Source organism: Agrilus planipennis, unplaced genomic scaffold (genome assembly GCF_000699045.2).
Source record: "Agrilus planipennis isolate EAB-ADULT unplaced genomic scaffold, Apla_2.0 scaffold10, whole genome shotgun sequence".
Classification (NCBI taxonomy): domain Eukaryota; kingdom Metazoa; phylum Arthropoda; class Insecta; order Coleoptera; family Buprestidae; genus Agrilus; species Agrilus planipennis.
The window spans coordinates 1302578-1322475 of record NW_020442465.1 but is presented as its reverse complement, the minus strand read 5'-3'; the positions used below and the strand labels follow the sequence as shown (position 1 = coordinate 1322475).

The window sequence follows — 19898 nt, the reverse complement described above, 5'->3', positions numbered from 1 at the left end:
CACCCATTCCCACCCCCTTCGGGTGTGGGGGTCATCATCTAGCCCTTTACCAAATAAATATTTAAATATATGTACTCCAAAAGGGATGCCTTTCCTTTTGTTTTGTGATTTTCTTTTATTTTTTTTTTGTCAAGAATAACAAATAAAATATAACGTGACAAATTAGTCATTCAGAAAACAGAATGGCAACCTGTTCTTAACGAAAACGAAAAAAAAAACTTTTAATCCGATTACGTACGTATACGTTGAGGCCAAAAAGCAGACGGTGTTTTGACTTTTCTTTATTTTTTTCCGAGTGCTTAACGGATGACATGTCTCTAGCGATTTTTTTCGAGCGTGTCTCTCAAAGTATCAACCGGGATAACTTACTACACGTGAAAAGTGATATGCCTACAATGCTACGCGACCCGTGAAAAAGAAGCAATAAAAGTACAAAAGTTTGACCTACATTTTTAAGAGACTTGAATCGTTACCTTTTATACTTCTTTTACACACGCAAGATGCAACCGAACAGACAAAATGCAACAGTTTAAATTTACAAAAGTGTAACAAAACTGAATGTCTAGCAAAAATGAAATAAAAGAATTCTTTTACCGATCATAATTGAATCCAAGGTCCATTTTAATGTCCATAATATCGTAAAGAATTTTCTAGTATGTCTTTTTTAACAAAGCAATACACTATTTATACAGTTATTTATTTTACAATCGATTATTTTTTACACCACTTTAACTTTATCTTACTATTCAAGCTTCCATTATTCCGTAGTAAATTCACTAATATCGACTACGTCCCGTTGAATGATGTTCACCTATTTATACAATCCTGGTAAATTGTAGAGTCTTTTCGGAAACTTCCCGTAACTTCCTTTTTGTCGCGCAACTATCGTCTGCTGCATCATTTGCGACCTTCAGATATCGTCATATGAGTACACCGAAGACACCACCGTACCGATATAGATCGCCTGAGGCATCGGTTTACATCAAAATCATAAAAATAACACAACTTATGGGATAGTTACGTAATTAAAATTATGAAATAATAAACAGCCAACTTTGACAATACTGACACAACATCTTTGCAATTCTGTATCCCACATTTGAATTCCAGAAGACCGGATTTAACGATAGGCATTACTTTTTGCCTGTTACATATTCTGAAATTGGCAAACAAGACATTGCAGAAAGAAACTTTTATATCACTGTACGTCACAGTAGAGTCGTCAAATTTTATATCGCTGTGTGAAAGGTAACTACTGCTCGAAGAGTCTATTTTTCAAGGCGTTTCTTCGACATACACAGGTACTTTACAAAGTCCCAACTGGATTCAAGTTTGGAGCACTTCCAGTTCAATTGAGAACACCAAAGTTAGATAACTACCTACATGAAATTGGCAACATGTCTGAAGCATCTTTCTTTTAGTTTAGAAAGTTTTATAAACTGTCAGTTAGAAGTGTTTACCTATCTCTTTTCCAAAATAGAAACGAACGGGTGAGTACCCATCTACATTTTTTGCTGACAGTAAAGTAAAGCTTGATCGTTTCGAAATGGTTGTTAAATTCCTCCGAAAATTAGGACAACTTTTTGTCCAATGTCTTGATTGCGAACCAACTTCAGCCCAAGTCTTACAATTAAGTATATATACATATATGTACTTAATTATCTAAGACATTAACGAGAAACGGGATTGCCGTATGTGTGTAATCCCGGGATAACCATTAGTACACAAAACTATACGATCATTTACAAGTTTAAGCTGCACATTTTCCAGTGCACGGCTAAGAACGTGTCCAGAGTATCTAATAAATGAGCTTGCGAGTCTCTATATCTCTAAGACTAATCGTAAATTGCTTTATAGCTGCTCTTTAATGTTAATCTTTGAAAAACTGAAGCGCACTGTTATATTGCATCTGGGTATACTCGCTTAAGACTTAACGAGCTTACATTCACTTCGCGCGGCAATTGATGCATATTATCCATACACTTGTTCCCCCTTCGGCTTTAAAAATGTGCCTAAAAAGATTATAGAAATGCAATAAAGTTAATCATCATCATAAGGTCATCAGTCCTAAGACTGGTTGGACACGCACCTCCACTTTTTTCTATCCTGAGCTAATCTTCGCATTTCTCCAAAAGTGGAAAAAAATAAACCTTTGGGTGTTTCATTCCCACCAGCTAGTAATGCTAGTGGGCGGGCAGTCCCTCCGGGCTACGCCGGAAGGTAGGGCGAAAGGCCCTCTTCAGTCTGCTTTCAGGAATCGTGGAAATGGGTGGGTGGTGGTTCGAGTGAGAAAGATGAGACGGACGAAATGAAGACAGAAGAGAATGAAAGATTATCTGTGGAATATTACTGCCTCAGCATTTGCCTCAGTGATCCAANATTACTTTTTGCCTGTTACATATTCTGAAATTGGCAAACAAGACATTGCAGAAAGAAACTTTTATATCACTGTACGTCACAGTAGAGTCGTCAAATTTTATATCGCTGTGTGAAAGGTAACTACTGCTCGAAGAGTCTATTTTTCAAGGCGTTTCTTCGATATACACAGGTACTTTACAAAGTCCCAACTGGATTCAAGTTTGGAGCACTTCCAGTTCAATTGAGAACACCAAAGTTAGATAACTACCTACATGAAATTGGCAACATGTCTGAAGCATCTTTCTTTTAGTTTAGAAAGTTTTATAAACTGTCAGTTAGAAGTGTTTACCTATCTCTTTTCCAAAATAGAAACGAACGGGTGAGTACCCATCTACATTTTTTGCTGACAGTAAAGTAAAGCTTGATCGTTTCGAAATGGTTGTTAAATTCCTCCGAAAATTAGGACAACTTTTTATCCAATGTCTTGATTGCGAACCAACTTCAGCCCAAGTCTTACAATTAAGTATATATACATATATGTACTTAATTATCTAAGACATTAACGAGAAACGGGATTGCCGTATGTGTGTAATCCCGGGATAACCATTAGTACACAAAACTATACGATCATTTACAAGTTTAAGCTGCACATTTTCCAGTGCACGGCTAAGAACGTGTCCAGAGTATCTAATAAATGAGCTTGCGAGTCTCTATATCTCTAAGACTAATCGTAAATTGCTTTATAGCTGCTCTTTAATGTTAATCTTTGAAAAACTGAAGCGCACTGTTATATTGCATCTGGGTATACTCGCTTAAGACTTAACGAGCTTACATTCACTTCGCGCGGCAATTGATGCATATTATCCATACACTTGTTCCCCCTTCGGCTTTAAAAATGTGCCTAAAAAGATTATAGAAATGCAATAAAGTTAATCATCATCATAAGGTCATCAGTCCTAAGACTGGTTGGACACGCACCTCCACTTTTTTCTATCCTGAGCTAATCTTCGCATTTCTCCAAAAGTGGAAAAAAATAAACCTTTGGGTGTTTCATTCCCACCAGCTAGTAATGCTAGTGGGCGGGCAGTCCCTCCGGGCTACGCCGGAAGGTAGGGCGAAAGGCCCTCTTCAGTCTGCTTTCAGGAATCGTGGAAATGGGTGGGTGGTGGTTCGAGTGAGAAAGATGAGACGGACGAAATGAAGACAGAAGAGAATGAAAGATTATCTGTGGAATATTACTGCCTCAGCATTTGCCTAAGTGATCCAAGGAAACCATAGAAAAACTTGGACCAAAGCAGACGATCCGGAATCGAACCGGCGTCCTCCCGAATGCTAAGCAATGGTCTAAACCTCTAGGCCATGCCGCTTGGTCACAAAAGTAGAACAACCCATATCCTTAACTATTTGCGAACAGTTATCTAATCTACGTCTACCTTTACTCCTCGTCCGCTTCTAATATGTCTGACTAGACCTTTATGCCTGAGAAGGTGTCCTTCCATAGAGTCCTTTGTTCTCCTAACATTCATTTCTAACTTTCTCTATCCACTTTTGATTACTCCATCTTGGTGACGTAAACTCATACATCATACGGCGTTCACGGAAGAAAAACGACGGCAAGGAAACTCGGAATGTAATTTATATAATATGTAGACACATAAATATACATGGATATGTATTCGCGTCACTCCAAGCTCCAAGTCGCATAATAATATTATATTATTACAAGTTTCGCGCAAGCACTGGGACAAAAGAAAAACTCCGAAATGTTTATACATTTATCCTGGCAGTGCTAAATGAGAAGTTGTTGAGGTAGAATGCGAGACTAAATCTCTCGCGATGAACTTTTCGCATTTCGGTGCGAAACAATTTTATTTTATACGAGAAAAAATGAACGAGTCAACTGCCGTGCCTGTATGTGACTATAACTTTTACATTTCACGTGTAGATGAGAAACAATAGGGCAATTTTCCGAAGTAAAATTCAACATTGGGTACTCAAAATTGTTCAGGATTTCAAGATTTATTAACTTGCAATTCAATTTTTGCCTTCTTAAGAGTTCACGTAAAGTAAGCACAGCACAATCAAAGCACAAAAGTTCAACACATCAACATTTTGAAACACCTTAACCTCAGAGTCAGAAATGATGCTAACATAACCTAACTTAACCTCAGAGTCAAAATCATGCTAATTTGGCTTGTTTGGTTTCGATATTTCGAAATATCGTTGTGTCCAGTGCAAATATGGGGCCAGATTCGAGTTCATCAAAAAAAAAAAAATTAAAATACATCGAATATGATCACCGTCTCTCTTTTCCGAGAACACTATTGAAAAGAAACATGAAACAGTAAAATAACAATTTTCTGTGCGTTTTTCTTTCCCCTGAGACTCCTCAGAGTACAACAGATTGAAATTTCAAGACATTATAATCTTGTAATAAAACCAACCATCATCAGCATCATTCTGGTTTTAAGGTTAAGATATTTAGAAATCCAGGGCAATTCTAAGATCATAGACGAAATTTATCTTTTAAGCCCGTTTCATACTATAGGTCCGCTTCAACATTTTCATCTGACCGTGAATGATCCGTGATCGGTACGTGTAGTGTAAACCGGCCTTTATTCATATTGATCAGTGTTACATGTTATACGTACAAATCACAATGAACTTCGCAAGTTTTCATTACAATAAAAGCCATTATATGTAAAATATTTATATGATAAATCATTGGACTCTTTCTTGTTTAAGAAAAAGATACATTTTAGCAAATGCATCTGTTTTCAACTATAAAACTATCCAATAGGTACAGTAAGTATTTAATTTGTGCAGATGCCAAAAAGCAGGTATTAATGACCTCAATTTTCCGATTATTCTTTTTTCGGCAGGTCTTGTGATCTGTAATAAATCGGCATCAATAAAACCGGCTCCTAAGTAGCACAGGCCAAACTCGAATAAATGCAAATCATCATTAGTTAAATATTTGCTCAAAATAGTATTTGTCGACAGATGAAAATAAATTCAAATAATAATCAAGAGAGTGTAAGACAAGAATATGAGCTATACTTCATTTACTTTTTGTAGCGATGTGCTCCTTCCAATATCTTGAATGCGCGCTGGCAAAATCGTAGATAGGGAGAAAAAAGCTCATTATACTCTCGACTCTTGTTCATTAAACATACTTTTTCATACAGTACCTGCCAAAAGTTTTGTTCAATCATGAATAGTAGTGCGAGTCGAAAACAAGCGTTAAAGCCTTTAATATATCTTCAAATATAAATAAACATCTCGTGGATATTTTCAGTAGTAAATGGTACCAATAACAGCACATTTGAGCAGTGCAATTGTAGTGGATAAAATGGTCTATTTTTCCGTACAGTACTGTACGGATTATACGCTCCTCACCGGTTAAGAGTTTGGTCGAGAGTTGTCTCCTTTCTTTTCTGGACTAGTGCTGTTCTTTTCTACTTTGCGCGGTCAAACTGAAGGTCACATAGCTACAGAAAATAAACGGACAATCATCATCAATCATGGCCTTGTGTACCGATTCGATTCCTGATCCGTCAGTCTTGGACCATCATTCCCTTCGATCATTTATGTAAATGATGTGGGAGTTAATCATTAATCAAATGATCTTTCATTTATCTGTCCTTTGCGTTATGGAACTATTGAACTTCCTTAAGGGTTATTTATATGAACATCGATAAAAGCAAAGATTTTATGTATGTAATAAAACCGTTTTTGTGTTCTTTGAAGCCAACAGTATAATTACCGCTTAAAAATTATGACGTACTTGTAGGTACCTACAAGTTTCTCGTACTGTAGGTACGTACGTAACAATGGGTTCAAGACAAGCTTTGAACGGGTACCCACTTCGATGATAAACCTTATAAACTGTTTTAATGGACACATAGAAAACAAGTTGTAAACCATGTCGTTTGTTTTCTTGCTCTTATTCAGCAAGTTATGGGTGCAATAAAATGTGATTTTTACTGAGAAACTGTTCTAAACACGTAATGGAAAACGATAAAGAATTGTAATTTGTACCAGAAGTTGAGTACTAACAACTATAAACAAAAGGAGATATAGAACTGCGGGAGAGAATAGTAATTTTTTAAAAACACTTTCAAAACTGTTCATTTTTAAGTGACACTGCATCATTGTACGATTAGGATACTAAAAATTTAAATTATTGACTAATGGCAAGCAATATTCCTAATTTTCGCGATTAAACTCTAAGCAGAATTCAATATTCATTATCATCATAAGGTTGTCGACTCAATCCTGCGCTATCCTTAGCTTTATATCCCTACTGCTCCTTCCATCTTGACTGATCTGACTTCCTAGATACCTAAAATCAGTCACTTCTACTAATTTGTCGTCTCCTACCTTTATATTCGCCCTTTCCCTACTTTTTCTTCCCTTGCAAGCCAGTATTTTTGTTTTACTTTTATTTATCTTCATGCTGTACCGTTTTGTCAATACCGCTTCCATTTTATTTAAAGCTAACTCCTCCTTGCTAAATGTTAATACTGCTATATAATCTGCAAATCTAAGCATACTAATCTTTTCCCCTGTAGGTATATCTATTTCTAGAGTTGTACTGTCTTTAATGATGTTGATCGCGTCTTCGATGTATGGATTAAAAAGTAGCGGTGACAGTGTACATCCCTGTCTGACTCTCTTCCTAATATTTACTTTTGTACATTGGAGCCCCAGCTCTATAATTGCCTGTTGCTCTTTATACAAACTAAGTATCACTGTCCTATCTTTGTGACTCATGCCTATATTTTTAAGTATATTTAACATCTTGTCCCATAGTTTAACAATTTATCATACTACAATTATTTATTATCGTTGTCGGGTACTGAAATGTGTGATAAAAGTTAACTCAAATAGAAATGGGTTATTAGTGTAACGGATTACATAGTCCTAAATAGGTACATATTTTTTTGTAGATTTTCATAATGAAACTATTTAAGTNAACCTTTTCTTTTCCGCCGCTCCCACTGTCCATGTTTCACACCCGTACAACGCCGTGCTCCAAACATACAGCTTTAACAACCTTTTTCGAATTTCTAAATTAACCGTTCGCGAGCATAGAAGCATAGAAGAAGGGCAAATGCTGGCACAGTAATATTCCACAAATAATCTTTCGTATCTCCCATACAGGACCGTACTCCAAACTTTAATATTTTGTAATTTCCAATTGTGATTTCTTTCTATTAAAAGCCATTAGTCCTCCCTTTTATTTTTCTAGCGATCTTTTCATTCCGAGTTATCTAACTCCCTAAATATCGAAACTACATGGAGAGAAAAATCTTGTAAAAATTGCCATGCTGTCTCCTATTCTAAATACCTTTGACTGAGAGTGGAAAAATTACCATACTATTTCCATCATGCTTTCTAGTAATGTTTATAAGGTTCTCTTACAAAAACTATTTGACCAATATTGAAATGCATGTTTCTTGCTCTCACTTTACAGTGATGACCATGGTGATTTTTCCCTCCATATAATAGACAAAGAATTATTTAAACTTTGTCACTGTAACTGTGAAATATCCTTTAAAAACTTCAAAAAGCTTATAAAAATAAACTGCACATTAAAATGTTCCCTGTTCAAGAAATTTTTATTTTTATTTTAAAATTCCAACTATTCCTTCCACTTCTGAGACTTCTATTGTAAAAGCAACAGGAAATAACAAATATACATTTTTTCTTTTAAAAAGGATTTCAAATAAGCTGAACGTCTGCGAGGTTTTTACCGTTTTTGTAAACGTCGTCAGTTGTAATATAAAAGTGAAATTATATTTCCTCAATTCAATAATAAAATCCTTAGTAAAAAGGCTCATTATAATTTCATATTAGCAAGAGTATAGTCAAATTCGAACGTGCCAGGAAATACAATCAAGTATTTCCCACTAAACTGTACTGTGTAGGTATGTATGCGTTACCGTGGTCAGAATTACAATCAGAAGTAAGTATTGTTTTACTATTATACGAAAGTGAAAGATTTTAAGTAGGTGCCACATGTGAAAAACAGAGAGTTTATCCCTTTAATCTGCCCTTGACCCAACTATAGAGTAGAGACTAAAATACAGAAAAAGGAATTTTTAACTTCATGGCTGAGAAGGTGTCCTACCAATCTATCTCGCCTATTTCTTATTGACTTCCATAAAGTCCTCTATTCTCCTATTCTTTCTAATACCTCTTCATTTCTAACCTTCTCTATCCACGGTATCCTCATCATTGGCCTGTAACACCACATTTCGAACGCTTCTAACCTTTTCTTTTCCGCCGCGCTCACTGTCCATGTTTCGCACCCGTACAGTGCTGTGCTCCAAACATACACCTTTAACAGCCTTTTTAGAATTTCTAAATTAACCGTTCGCAAGCAAAGTGACTTCTTTTTATTGAAGGCGACACGACCCTGCCGTATCATCTGCTTTATATCCCTACTACTCCTTCCGTCCTGACTTTTCTGACTTCTAAAAGGCATTAGAAATGCTAAAACATCGATGGTATAAAAGTGTCGACTTTAATAGACACTATTATAAATAGATCAGGGGCGAAGCAAAGGGAGCAGCCCTCACAGCAATGGAATACCCCCACAGGGGGTCTTACAATTATTACTTATCATACATTTGAAGTTTAGAGGTAATTTAGAATGATATGAACCTTGGCCTTGAGTTGCACACTGACAAAACTACGCCAATTCATAGATTTCTATTACACTTCTAGCTTTTAAAAACAATGGCAGTCATTTTTTTACAGTTTATCATTAGCTCCATCTCCATCTCTGGTTTCATAGCATGGCACATTGTTTCCAAATGTACAGGACGAATGCAATTAGGCAATAACAATTTGAAGGTTTCATGTCATTCCAAGCTATCCGTATTAAATACAGTATATGCATATGCTTGCTTACATAATTTTATTACACCGAGGATTTCCTTGTTTGCACTGTCAAAAATATAGGCGCACAGAGCACGAAAGGTCGGAGAATTAGTTTATTACGATCATTAAACAATTGTTAACGATATGAAACATGTGCAAATAAGAAATTGTTTGTTCAAAGATACGGCAAGATACTTCCTTGATTGTTCTATTTAATAAGATAGGAGCTCAAGTTGTAAATTCTTTTTTTAGTTTAGATTCCCGGATATAAAAGGTTAATAAACATTATTATGCAAATTGCTTAAACGGACGGGAATATAAAATGGCCATTATCGTCGTCATAGGATTTAGACCATTGCTTAGTATTCGGGAGGTTAGCGGTGTGATTCTGGTTCTGGACCAAGTTTTTTTCTGCGGTTTCCTTGGATCACATGGGCAAATGCTCTTCATCATCATAGCGTCGTCAGTCCTAAGACTGGTTGGACAGGNATAGCAATAAGTATTACATTCATTTTTGTATTCAGCAAGTAATTCAAATCGTTGACGTTAATAAATCGAGGCAATTAAGCAACAAAATTATACATCAATATACGAGGGGGCGTTTTGAAGTTGGCGGAATGGGGGTTAAAAAGTGGAAACAAAAGTAAGAATTTATTTTTCCTTTTCAATATATTCAACTGCTACCCTTATACATTTTTCCGACCTTTCAATTAACCTACGTATACCTTTTAAAAATATTTTGTCGTTGTCTGAAAAATACGCCGAAACTGCATCCTTCACTTCTTCGTCGCATGAAAATTCCTTCCCACGAAGACTTCTTCTCAAGTTTGGGAATAGTTAATAATCGCTAGGAGGTAGGTCAGGACTGAAGGGTGGGTGAGCCAAAATTTCGAAGCCAACCTTCTGCAGGGCAGCCATCGCAACACGGCTCTTGTGAACAGGCGCGTTATCGTGCAGATGGGGAACACCTTTGATCAATTTTCCTTTTCTTTTTTCTTTGGCTGCTTCCTTTAACCGCTCTAGGATTGAAGCATAGTATTCTCCGGTTATGGAGACACTTTTATATTTTTAATCGACCAACAGAATCCTTTCTGAGTCCCAAAAGACTGTAGCCATGATTTTCCTAGCCGAGTATGACACCTTAAACTTCTTGGGTGGTGGCGTGCTTTTTTTGTGCTACTGCATGGAGTCCTGTTTGGACTCAGGTTCATAATGATGAACCGAAGTTTCGTCCCCAGTAACAATTTGAGGCAATGCTCCTTTTGTATCTTCACTACAGAGGTCCAAAAACGCACGAGAACACCCCAAACGCTATTGTTCTTGAGGCGGAGTGGGCATTCTCGGCACCCATCTTGCGCTGATTTTAGTCATGCCAACATGATCGTGAAGAATTTTAAAAATGGTTGTGTCTGATACTCCTATCATTTCTGCCAGTTGTTTCTACTTAAGTTGGGCATCTTCTAGTATTCATTTTTCAACTTTTCGAATGATTTCCGGAGTGGTCACCTTGATCGGCCATGCCTGGACGTGGGTCATCTTCAAGTGAGTCTCTGCCTTGCTTAAAGAGGATATGCCACTTGGTTTTACCTGGGCAAGTCTCCGTAAACGAATGACATCTCTTCCAGTGTGATTTTCCTTATTTGGTAAGAAACTATAACAGCGCGATACTCGATTTTCCTCATATTTAACAATTTATTCCCGATTGACTTGTTTCGTCGGCGATAGTTTAAAGACTACTAGCCTAATTACGAGAAAACTTCTATTTCTACTAATAATGATTTGCTTAATTCGCAATGACTCGACCCATTTCACGAACTTAAAAACGCACCCTCGTACATATGGTAATTTTCTTTCGTTATTGCTTACTCATCCTAATAGCGAAAATTTCAGGTCCACGAAACACACAAAATTACAAATGGACTGGAAATTTGAAACGGCTTCCCTTAATCCTTCTGTATCTACTATAGTAGAACAAACTTAAGTAATAACGACGTTTGATACGTTTTCTTTCGTCGACCCTCATAATATAATGGGAAAAAATAAGTTGTAACGTATGTTATGCGACATAGAAAGTAAGTTATGACTTGTATGTACTTGAGAAAACTGAACATAACAACTCTTAGCATATCGTATTTCGTTAGTGGAATCAACAGGGGTTGAAAATATTCAGTGGTATTCGAGATCGATAAATATATTTTTTTATGATTCAACCTTTAAAAATAGCATTTATATAGAAAATTAATCCAGAATACCTAAACATACCAAACTATATTACTTTTACAAAATAATGAAATTTTGGACGTGTACATTTTCAAAAATTAATTTTCGATTTTTTTTTTCATTCATCTGATCTTTTTATATGTAACATACTTCAAAAGTAATATGTAAATGTTGCAGGTTTTTATCTTAAAAATTTCGCAAATTGTGGTGAGCTTTTACAGATTTCATCGGAAATCTTTTAATGTTCCGACTTCATTCATTCATTTTCATATTTGAAGCTGTAATAAGCTTTTTTGGAGCTCAATTTAATTAATAACTACAAAAAAGTCTGGAGCCTACGTTTTTCATTGTACAAAGACATAAAAATAGACATGCATTTTTTTATGAAATTTACCGTACACTCGCATTAAGGTTTTCAAGAAGAAGTTATTTTAAGAGTTATTTGACAAAAAGTGACATTTTGAAAGTAATTTATTTCGTAGCAAGTAACTCAAGAACTAAAGTTGGTAACTTTTGGTATGTTTTGTCGGGCATGTTCAGAAATGTATATTCTCAGAAGTCGGCGTAAACACAACCTCTTAATACTTTTACATTAATTGGCTTATTTTTTAACTTATGTACTAGGGTCAATTGAAAAGTCCCCGGCCTGACACATCGATGGCGGCACTAGAACTAAATCCATATGATTTTCAGTTAGTCCTAATCTTCAAAAGACGCGTCTATAAATTTGACGGCTGTCGGATCATTAGTTTGTGAATTATAGCATTTTTAGTGAAGCAACTTTTGTTATTGTGAAAAAAATGGATAAAAAGGAATTTCGCGTGTTGATAAAATATTGCTTTTTGAAGGGAAAAAATACAGTTGAAGCAAAAACTTGGCTTGATAACGAATTTCCGGACACTGCCCCAGGAAAATCAACCATCAAGGATTGGTATGCTAAGTTTAGACGTGGTGAAATGAGCACCGAAGACGGTGAACGCAGTGGACGCCCAAAAGAGGCTGTTACGGACGAAAACATTAAAAAAATCCACAAAATGATTTTGAATGACCGTAAATTGAAATTGAATGAAATAGCAGACACTCTACAGATATCAACGGAACGTATACATCACATCATTCACGAATATTTGGGTATGAGAAAGCTCTGTGCAAAGTGGGTGCCGCGCGAGCTCACTTTTGACCAAAAACAACGACGAGTTGATGATTCAGAGCAGTGTTTGAAGATGATCACGCGTAATAAACCCGAGTTTTTGCGTCGATATGTGACAATGGATGAAACATGGCTCCATCATTTCACTCCGAAGTCCAATCGACAGTCATCGGAGTGGACTGCACACGATGAACCCGCTCCAAAGCGTGCAAAAACGCAACAGTCGGCTGGCAAGGTTATGGCGTCTGTATTTTGGGATGCGCGTGGAATAATTTTCATTGACTACCTTGAAAAAGGAAGGACCATCAACAGCGACTATTACATAGCGTTATTGGACCGTTTGAAGGACGAAATCGCCGAGAAACGACCGCATTTGCAGAAAAAGAAAGTCCTGCTTCACCAAGACAATGCACCGTCTCACAAGTCAGTGAAAACGATGGCAAAAATTCATGAATTGGGCTTCGAATTGCTTCCGCATCCACCGTATTCTCCAGATCTGGCCCCCAGCGACTACTTCCTGTTCTCAGATCTCAAAAGAATGCTCGTTGGGAAAAAATTTTCGTCGAATGAAGAGGTGATCGCCGAAACTGAGGCCTATTTTGAAGCAAAGGACAAATCGTACTACAAAAATGGTATCGAAAAGTTGGAGGATCGCTATAATCAGTGTATCACCCTTGAAGGGAATTATGTTGAATAAAAAAAACGAATTTTGCAAAAAAATTGTGTTTTACTATTTTAGGCCGGGGACTTTTCAATTGACCTGTTATTTGATGAAGTATTCGAAAATTTTGCTTTCAGCTGAAATATATTTAGCTTTGGATTTTAACTCACCTAATCGTCCAAAAGAGTGTGACAGTCTTTTCTTGAGTTTTTGCATACGAGACATAGCACCACTTTTCTTTTCTCGCATTGTGACCCCTGTTGGCAAACCGATCCCTGCAAAAAACAAAGAAACTGTTTATAACTGTAAATCTTCCCTTAAAATAACGCCCAAATAACTACAATAATTAATGAAATTAAGTACATCGATAAAAATACTTCGTAATTATTGTTAGAATGCGTAACTACTTCCCGAAAGAAATTTCAATCGATTAATAATGGATATTCCTTGACAAACAACAAAAATTTTCTTATTGCATTATAATTATTCACTATTCTGTTATAGTCCGTTCCCTTTAGTAAACTTTGTGGAAATATTCATTATTTGTGTGTAAGTTACGAAACATCTTTAATGAAAAGTCCTATGATTAATTGTGTGTAATATAGGATTACTGAAACCGTAATGTATGAGGTTATTGTTTCACATTCCGTATCAACTTATATGTAAAAAGATTCGTTTATCTGTTGTTTGGGCATTATTTATATCTAATCGCACAGTAACTAAATAAATAATCAAAGTATAATAGAAAAAATATCACGCATCGTCACATTTACTTCATTATACGAGAAACATTAAAAAAATTTTTGAAAGTCGTAGGTCAAGAACATTCGAATCTTACCACTTGAAGTGGCGAAAAGAAGTTGACCTTTAACCAATTTTAGTAACAAATTATTGGAATCTCACGTCAGGTAAAGCTCTCAAACGGGAAAGGGGAACCATTCACCCTAGCATAACACAAACTAACATAACCTAGGTTGGTTAAGGTACCGAATATATTTAATTTGTTTTAATTTTAATTTAATAACTTGATTTGTTGCTAAAATGGTACCATTCAAAAGGACTTCCTAAACTTCCAAAATGGTATCGACCCCCGATTCAGTAGATCCCATTCGGAATATCAATTATTTTGCCCTTTTACTTGCAGTATTTTTTTTAATTTAATTACGATTAAATAACGTTAAATAGCTTAAATTCCAACGTCAAAACGTGAGACAGAACACCCAAACAAACAAAGTTACTTTCTTCAGGGACTGAACAAAAGTTCGTCGTGACAACCCTTACGATTATGAATACAGTACTTTAATTATCAATACTGTTACATATTCAAACTGCGTGCCTGTAATCACTTAGGTCCATTATGAACCCGATACAACTACAATATATACATGAATGTGGTTCATGTGCCGATGATACGAATAGGAAATTGTGTTGAGATAAGAGCAATAATCAAACATAAACAAATTGAGACAGCACGAGATAACGTACATCGAGAACGCCAGTTATATATTAATTGTATATTACATATACCCATGTACATACATATAAAGCAGATGCATTGTACATATAATAACCTCGATTCCGCTATCAGCTTCCTTATTGTAGAATTTTAATTATTTAGCAAGTAGATGTTGGTATAGTAAGTTCAAAATTTCATGAGCCTTCCTATGTCCTATTGTACATTACGAAAACATCGACTTACAATTAGCTGTGCCTCGCTACAGGTACAAAATGCAACGGGCAAAGTTTTTAAAAGATAAAAATCTAAAAATGTAGTAATCAATGAACTGGCGGAGTTTTGTTACTGTGCAATCCACAACATAAGGGCATTACATTCTGAACTACCTCTACGTATTTACATGTGTATGTATTGTAATAACTGCTATATTATCCGATAATTACTATGCCAGCTCATCGATACTTTCGCGTGTCGTTATGATCAAGTTTGCAGAAAAGTTTATCACCGAGTTTGTTATTAATTAGAGTACGGAATTATGTAATTATAAATATATGTATAGTTGTAACACTTGTACAATTCAATAAACAACTTTCTCTCAGTATTACTAGTCACTTAAGGTGATATTGATGTGATTTTGTCAGCATGCATTTAGATTTCCATAATATATATTAGTAAATCTTTAATAACACACTAAGATATTGTAGTTAAACGAAGAACCTCCTTTCGGCAAGTTTTGCTTTATAAAAATTGTAAAGTATACGAGATTGAAATGATAAGAATGCATCATGTATCAGGGAGAGAAAAATTTTCATTACTATAAGGTGGGTGCAAGAAATATGTAGATAGCAAAGGAATTTTTACCATGCCAGTATGGTAACTTTTCTATTTTCAGTCAAAGGTACCCAGATTATGAGACAGCATGGTAATTTTTACAAGATTTTTCTCTCCGTGTAGATACTTCACATTTGGTTACTGGAGAACAACTTCATACCCTTTTAAGTATAATAGGTGTAAACTACTAACAGATCTGAAATTGTGACATGACATTAATCACTTGGAAAACCGATACATTCCATACATTATTTGCGAACTGAAAAGAAATATTCTTTTACAAAGGGAGCATCATCTTTTGATGGTGGTATAGAAAAAATCGTACAAACGTTTTCAGTCTCCAATAAACGCAATTTTAGGCTATGATTAGTCCCAAATGTTCTTCGAAATCAGTTTGTCTTTTCTTAAAACTGAGAAAAGTAGAAGATGATGACACTTTTCAAAGCAATCTTCACACATGAAAATCAAAAACTGAATGTAGGTATATGAAGTCGGGGAATAATCAGAAAAATTACATAATATATTGACGAAGAAAAAGGAAAAATCAAAATTGCAGATACAAAAATTGAAAAAGGGAAGTGTGCAAATATGGGAGTTAAGGTTTCAGATTCGAACATCTTCGATCTCGAAAATATCTGGGAAAATATGTCAAATGAATGAAATATCAATTGCTTCAGAGAGAAACTACAACCTTCGAAGATTTACTTCAAAATGACAACACCAATCGCTTATTGTTTACGAAATGAACAATATACAACTGACAACAAACAATTAAATTAACAATTAATTCTTACTTAGTTAAACAAATTTCCGCAAAAATTTATTTATACATATAATTCAAGCATCGATTAAAATAAAAATTCTTTTTACCACAATAAAAGAAAAAAAAATAGTGGCATTTACTTAATTTAATCCAGTAGATTACAATTTAAACACAATTAGTACAATTACAAATTTAATCATTTTATTACATCAAAATCCAAATGGCAATATTTTATAGAGATTTCGCCACTAATGACTACCTGATACCTACCCGCCAAAACCACTGGTGTATATCTAATTTAAATAGTTTACAATTAGTTTGAAATTTGTAACAAGCAAAATTAATTGATAAAACAATTGTAAATAGTTCGTACAAAGTCAACATCTAAATTTTTTTAAAGGCATGTATGTAATTTGTAATACTTTTGGTATTGATCACCTTGTTTTGAATGCACTGATAAATTAAAAATAAAAAAGCTTTAAAACAAAAGAAAAACTCACATCGTAACAACTTAAACATTACAACACAGCGATGAGACACACCGATTTTCATTAAGGAACAACCCGTTTCTGATGTTCCCACTTGTTACCAATTTGGTCTCTCGGCATGAATCAGTTAATTTAATGCATAACGACACTATTACACAAATGCACACGCACATAAATATACGTACAACACTCATACTTTCATCATTCATTCATGCACACATACACAAAGGCTAGCAATATGACGTTATGTTTCTAATTATTCAGATAACGGACGGCAGATTAATAATTCCTCCCACCCGTGCAATCATGACCATTTATACAGAGTGTAACAGACAATAAAATATACTGTTTACAGTGAATATGAACTGAACACTGAAACTTTGTACTTCTTCATGAGATCGTTACAAAATTATTTCTTAATGCAGTTAATGTTAATAAGCATGAATAACGTCTGATACATGCACATTGCACATAACACACATTCGACATTTTTGCAAATGCAATAACGATTAGGTAAGACAAAATAGATGGTGTTTTAGAAACCAAGTAAAATTTACAATCGTGTAACACCGAATCTTTTACTACTCGGTTAGATTTTTTATAAAAGCCGCTTCGGCACGTACCAACTGTACGTACTCAAAAGATGCTTTAAGGGAATTCAGATTATCGGTTCTAGATATCATGAGTTTATTGTTTAGAACAGAGGTTTTGAAATTTTGTAGTAAGATAGATGAAGCATTGTTCTAAAGTCTGTAGGAGGCCATTTTTTAATTTTTTAATTTCTATTGAAAATACGTGTCCTACAAGAAGCACCAACTTTAAGCACTTGCAAAAGCTTTTAATGACCATATTATTGAAAACCAAAAACGTACAGAGTTAGTGTGAACCTTTGTCTGTTACTATACAAAAAATCACACATTTATCTCGCAGAGTTAAATCACAATGTTTAAAATAGAAACCCACATTCGGAAAAATTCCCACTAGGCACGAGTGGTCTATTGCGGTCGATCTCCTTAATAAATGACACCGAATCCTTTTCTGTTTACCGATTGCATCAGCGAATAATGGAATTCTTAGCCGCGAATGCAGGAACTGGGTTGCAATTTTTCACCAGCGAATGAGGAAACCGTGAATAAGGAACTTTTATTGTATTGTATTTTGGTACATCCATAGGTACGTATCTACCACCTGTAACGTTTCAAATTTCTGGGAACGTATGGTAATTCTACGTAGTATTTTTTTTTTGGGTGGAAATCCGAAAATCTCAAACAATGAAGTTCAATATGTGATTAATGCACATCCAGTAATGATAAAAACAATTGATGCCAATCGCACCGACGTTAATCACCATCTATTTATCAAATGTATCATTTATGAGGAAAACGCAAACATTTTGATAAATGTAATATGACTTCATAACTTAAACTTTTCAAAGTATTTAGCGATAAAACGAGCAATTATAAAACTCAGTATTTATCTATATGTGTAATGCAACTTATTCAGAGACATCGCTGATTAAATTATTGCTTAGTTCTTTTCATATATAATATTTTAATATGACACCGCCAAGTTTAAAACCATACGCATTCAATTCCACATATTTTTGCGATGAATATGATTTCTAAACTAAAGAATTTTTCACTTCTTCAGGGGCAGGAAATTAGCTTGCTTATCACGGAACTTAAGATATCTCGAGTTTAATACCACATAAAATCTGCAACGGTGTGGTCCATACGGAAAAAGGTTTACTACGTACCTGGTCCCACACCAGTATTTTTAATTTTCCCAACAAACTAATAGGGGAATTCCATGCCAATTATTACGATCACCTACTTTGTACATACTTCGTTCGCTTTAAAAAATTGAACCACGATATTTCTTATCAGCTACAACATTTAAGTGGTACTAACAAAGTAAAAGGGTTATAAAATTTTATCAATAAGCAACTGTTTAATGCGTAGGTAGGTATAGTTTTATTTTATTATACAGCAAATAGTCCACGTGGCTTACGTATTTATAACTCTCCAAATTCTATTTATCCAATCCATTTTAAAAATGTATAGATGCACATATAAGAACTAATTAAGAAACCAACTAATGTTCTAGTGTAAGTATGTATGTTTGTAATGTAAATCGGTGCAGTTATGTCTTCTAATATTACGAGTTTCTGCAATTAGTTGACTACTAAAACATTAATTGAAAGATGAAACTGCCGCAGATCTATTTTTAATAGGGATTTTTGATGAAAAAATTGGACGCGTTAGACATGTTTAAATGCGAATATTCGGAAAATGTAATAAACCTATTCTAAAGATGGGTAGGTAACGTACTAGATTTTTGGGTTAGGTGCAATTATAAAAACGAAATCAAAAATTTTTGATTACTAAGAATTTGGAAAACAACATTAAATTAATCAATTCGATATCGAAATACCATTAACTGGTGTATCTCTACTTAAAATATGTTCATGATTCATTCGTGCAGACAAGTTATCAGGTTTACCTACTGATTTTAACTATGGCTTACTTACAGTTAATTTGTAGCATTGTAATATTAGTTAATTGAAATATATGAAGTGCTAGGCATCAAGGATGAAATGTTGTCGTCCCAGTGTTATGCACTAAGGGACCACCACGGAGAATCCCCATGATTAATATATAAATGGGTGGAACTACTTTTATCATAATACGGTAGAAAAAAAAGAACAAATAATCATAACAAACATTGATAACATACCTACTCATATTTTTCATTCACTGTTTACATTAATTTTTCGTTTTCATTGTAATACAATCATCGACGAAAACATTTTTTTATTCAAAGTAAAACAAAAAAATAAAATAAAACGAAAATCAAGTAACCCTGGTAGAATAAAACAGAAAAGAAAACGGTCGCTTTTCACGAAATGGGTTCAGGCTCGGACAGTAATTGCTTACTAAATCTTATGAACGACGTGTTTTTTGTAAAAATCGTCCAGGCGTCGGGACGCGTCACCCCAGGAAACTACCGCCATTAAACCACTTCATCCTAATCTCCGATGATTAAACAAATGACTTCAATGACAAAACACACCAGATATG

The 19898-nt window shown here is 34.9% G+C and overlaps 1 protein-coding gene across 3 annotated transcripts in view; it reads right to left on the bottom strand.

The window, feature by feature from the left end:
- LOC108732446 (cyclin-dependent kinase 14) overlaps positions 1-19898 on the bottom strand; it is a 115081-nt gene that overhangs the window by 79483 nt on the left and 15700 nt on the right. For 2 of the 3 annotated variants that reach the window (XM_025981053.1, XM_018463258.1), the window contains one exon: positions 13451-13555. In XM_025981053.1, the coding sequence (XP_025836838.1) occupies positions 13451-13555 (105 nt within the window). Of the gene's footprint in view, positions 1-13450; positions 13556-16830; positions 17012-19898 lie in introns of those variants that run through there. The other variant, XM_018463256.1, reaches the window with a different exon arrangement.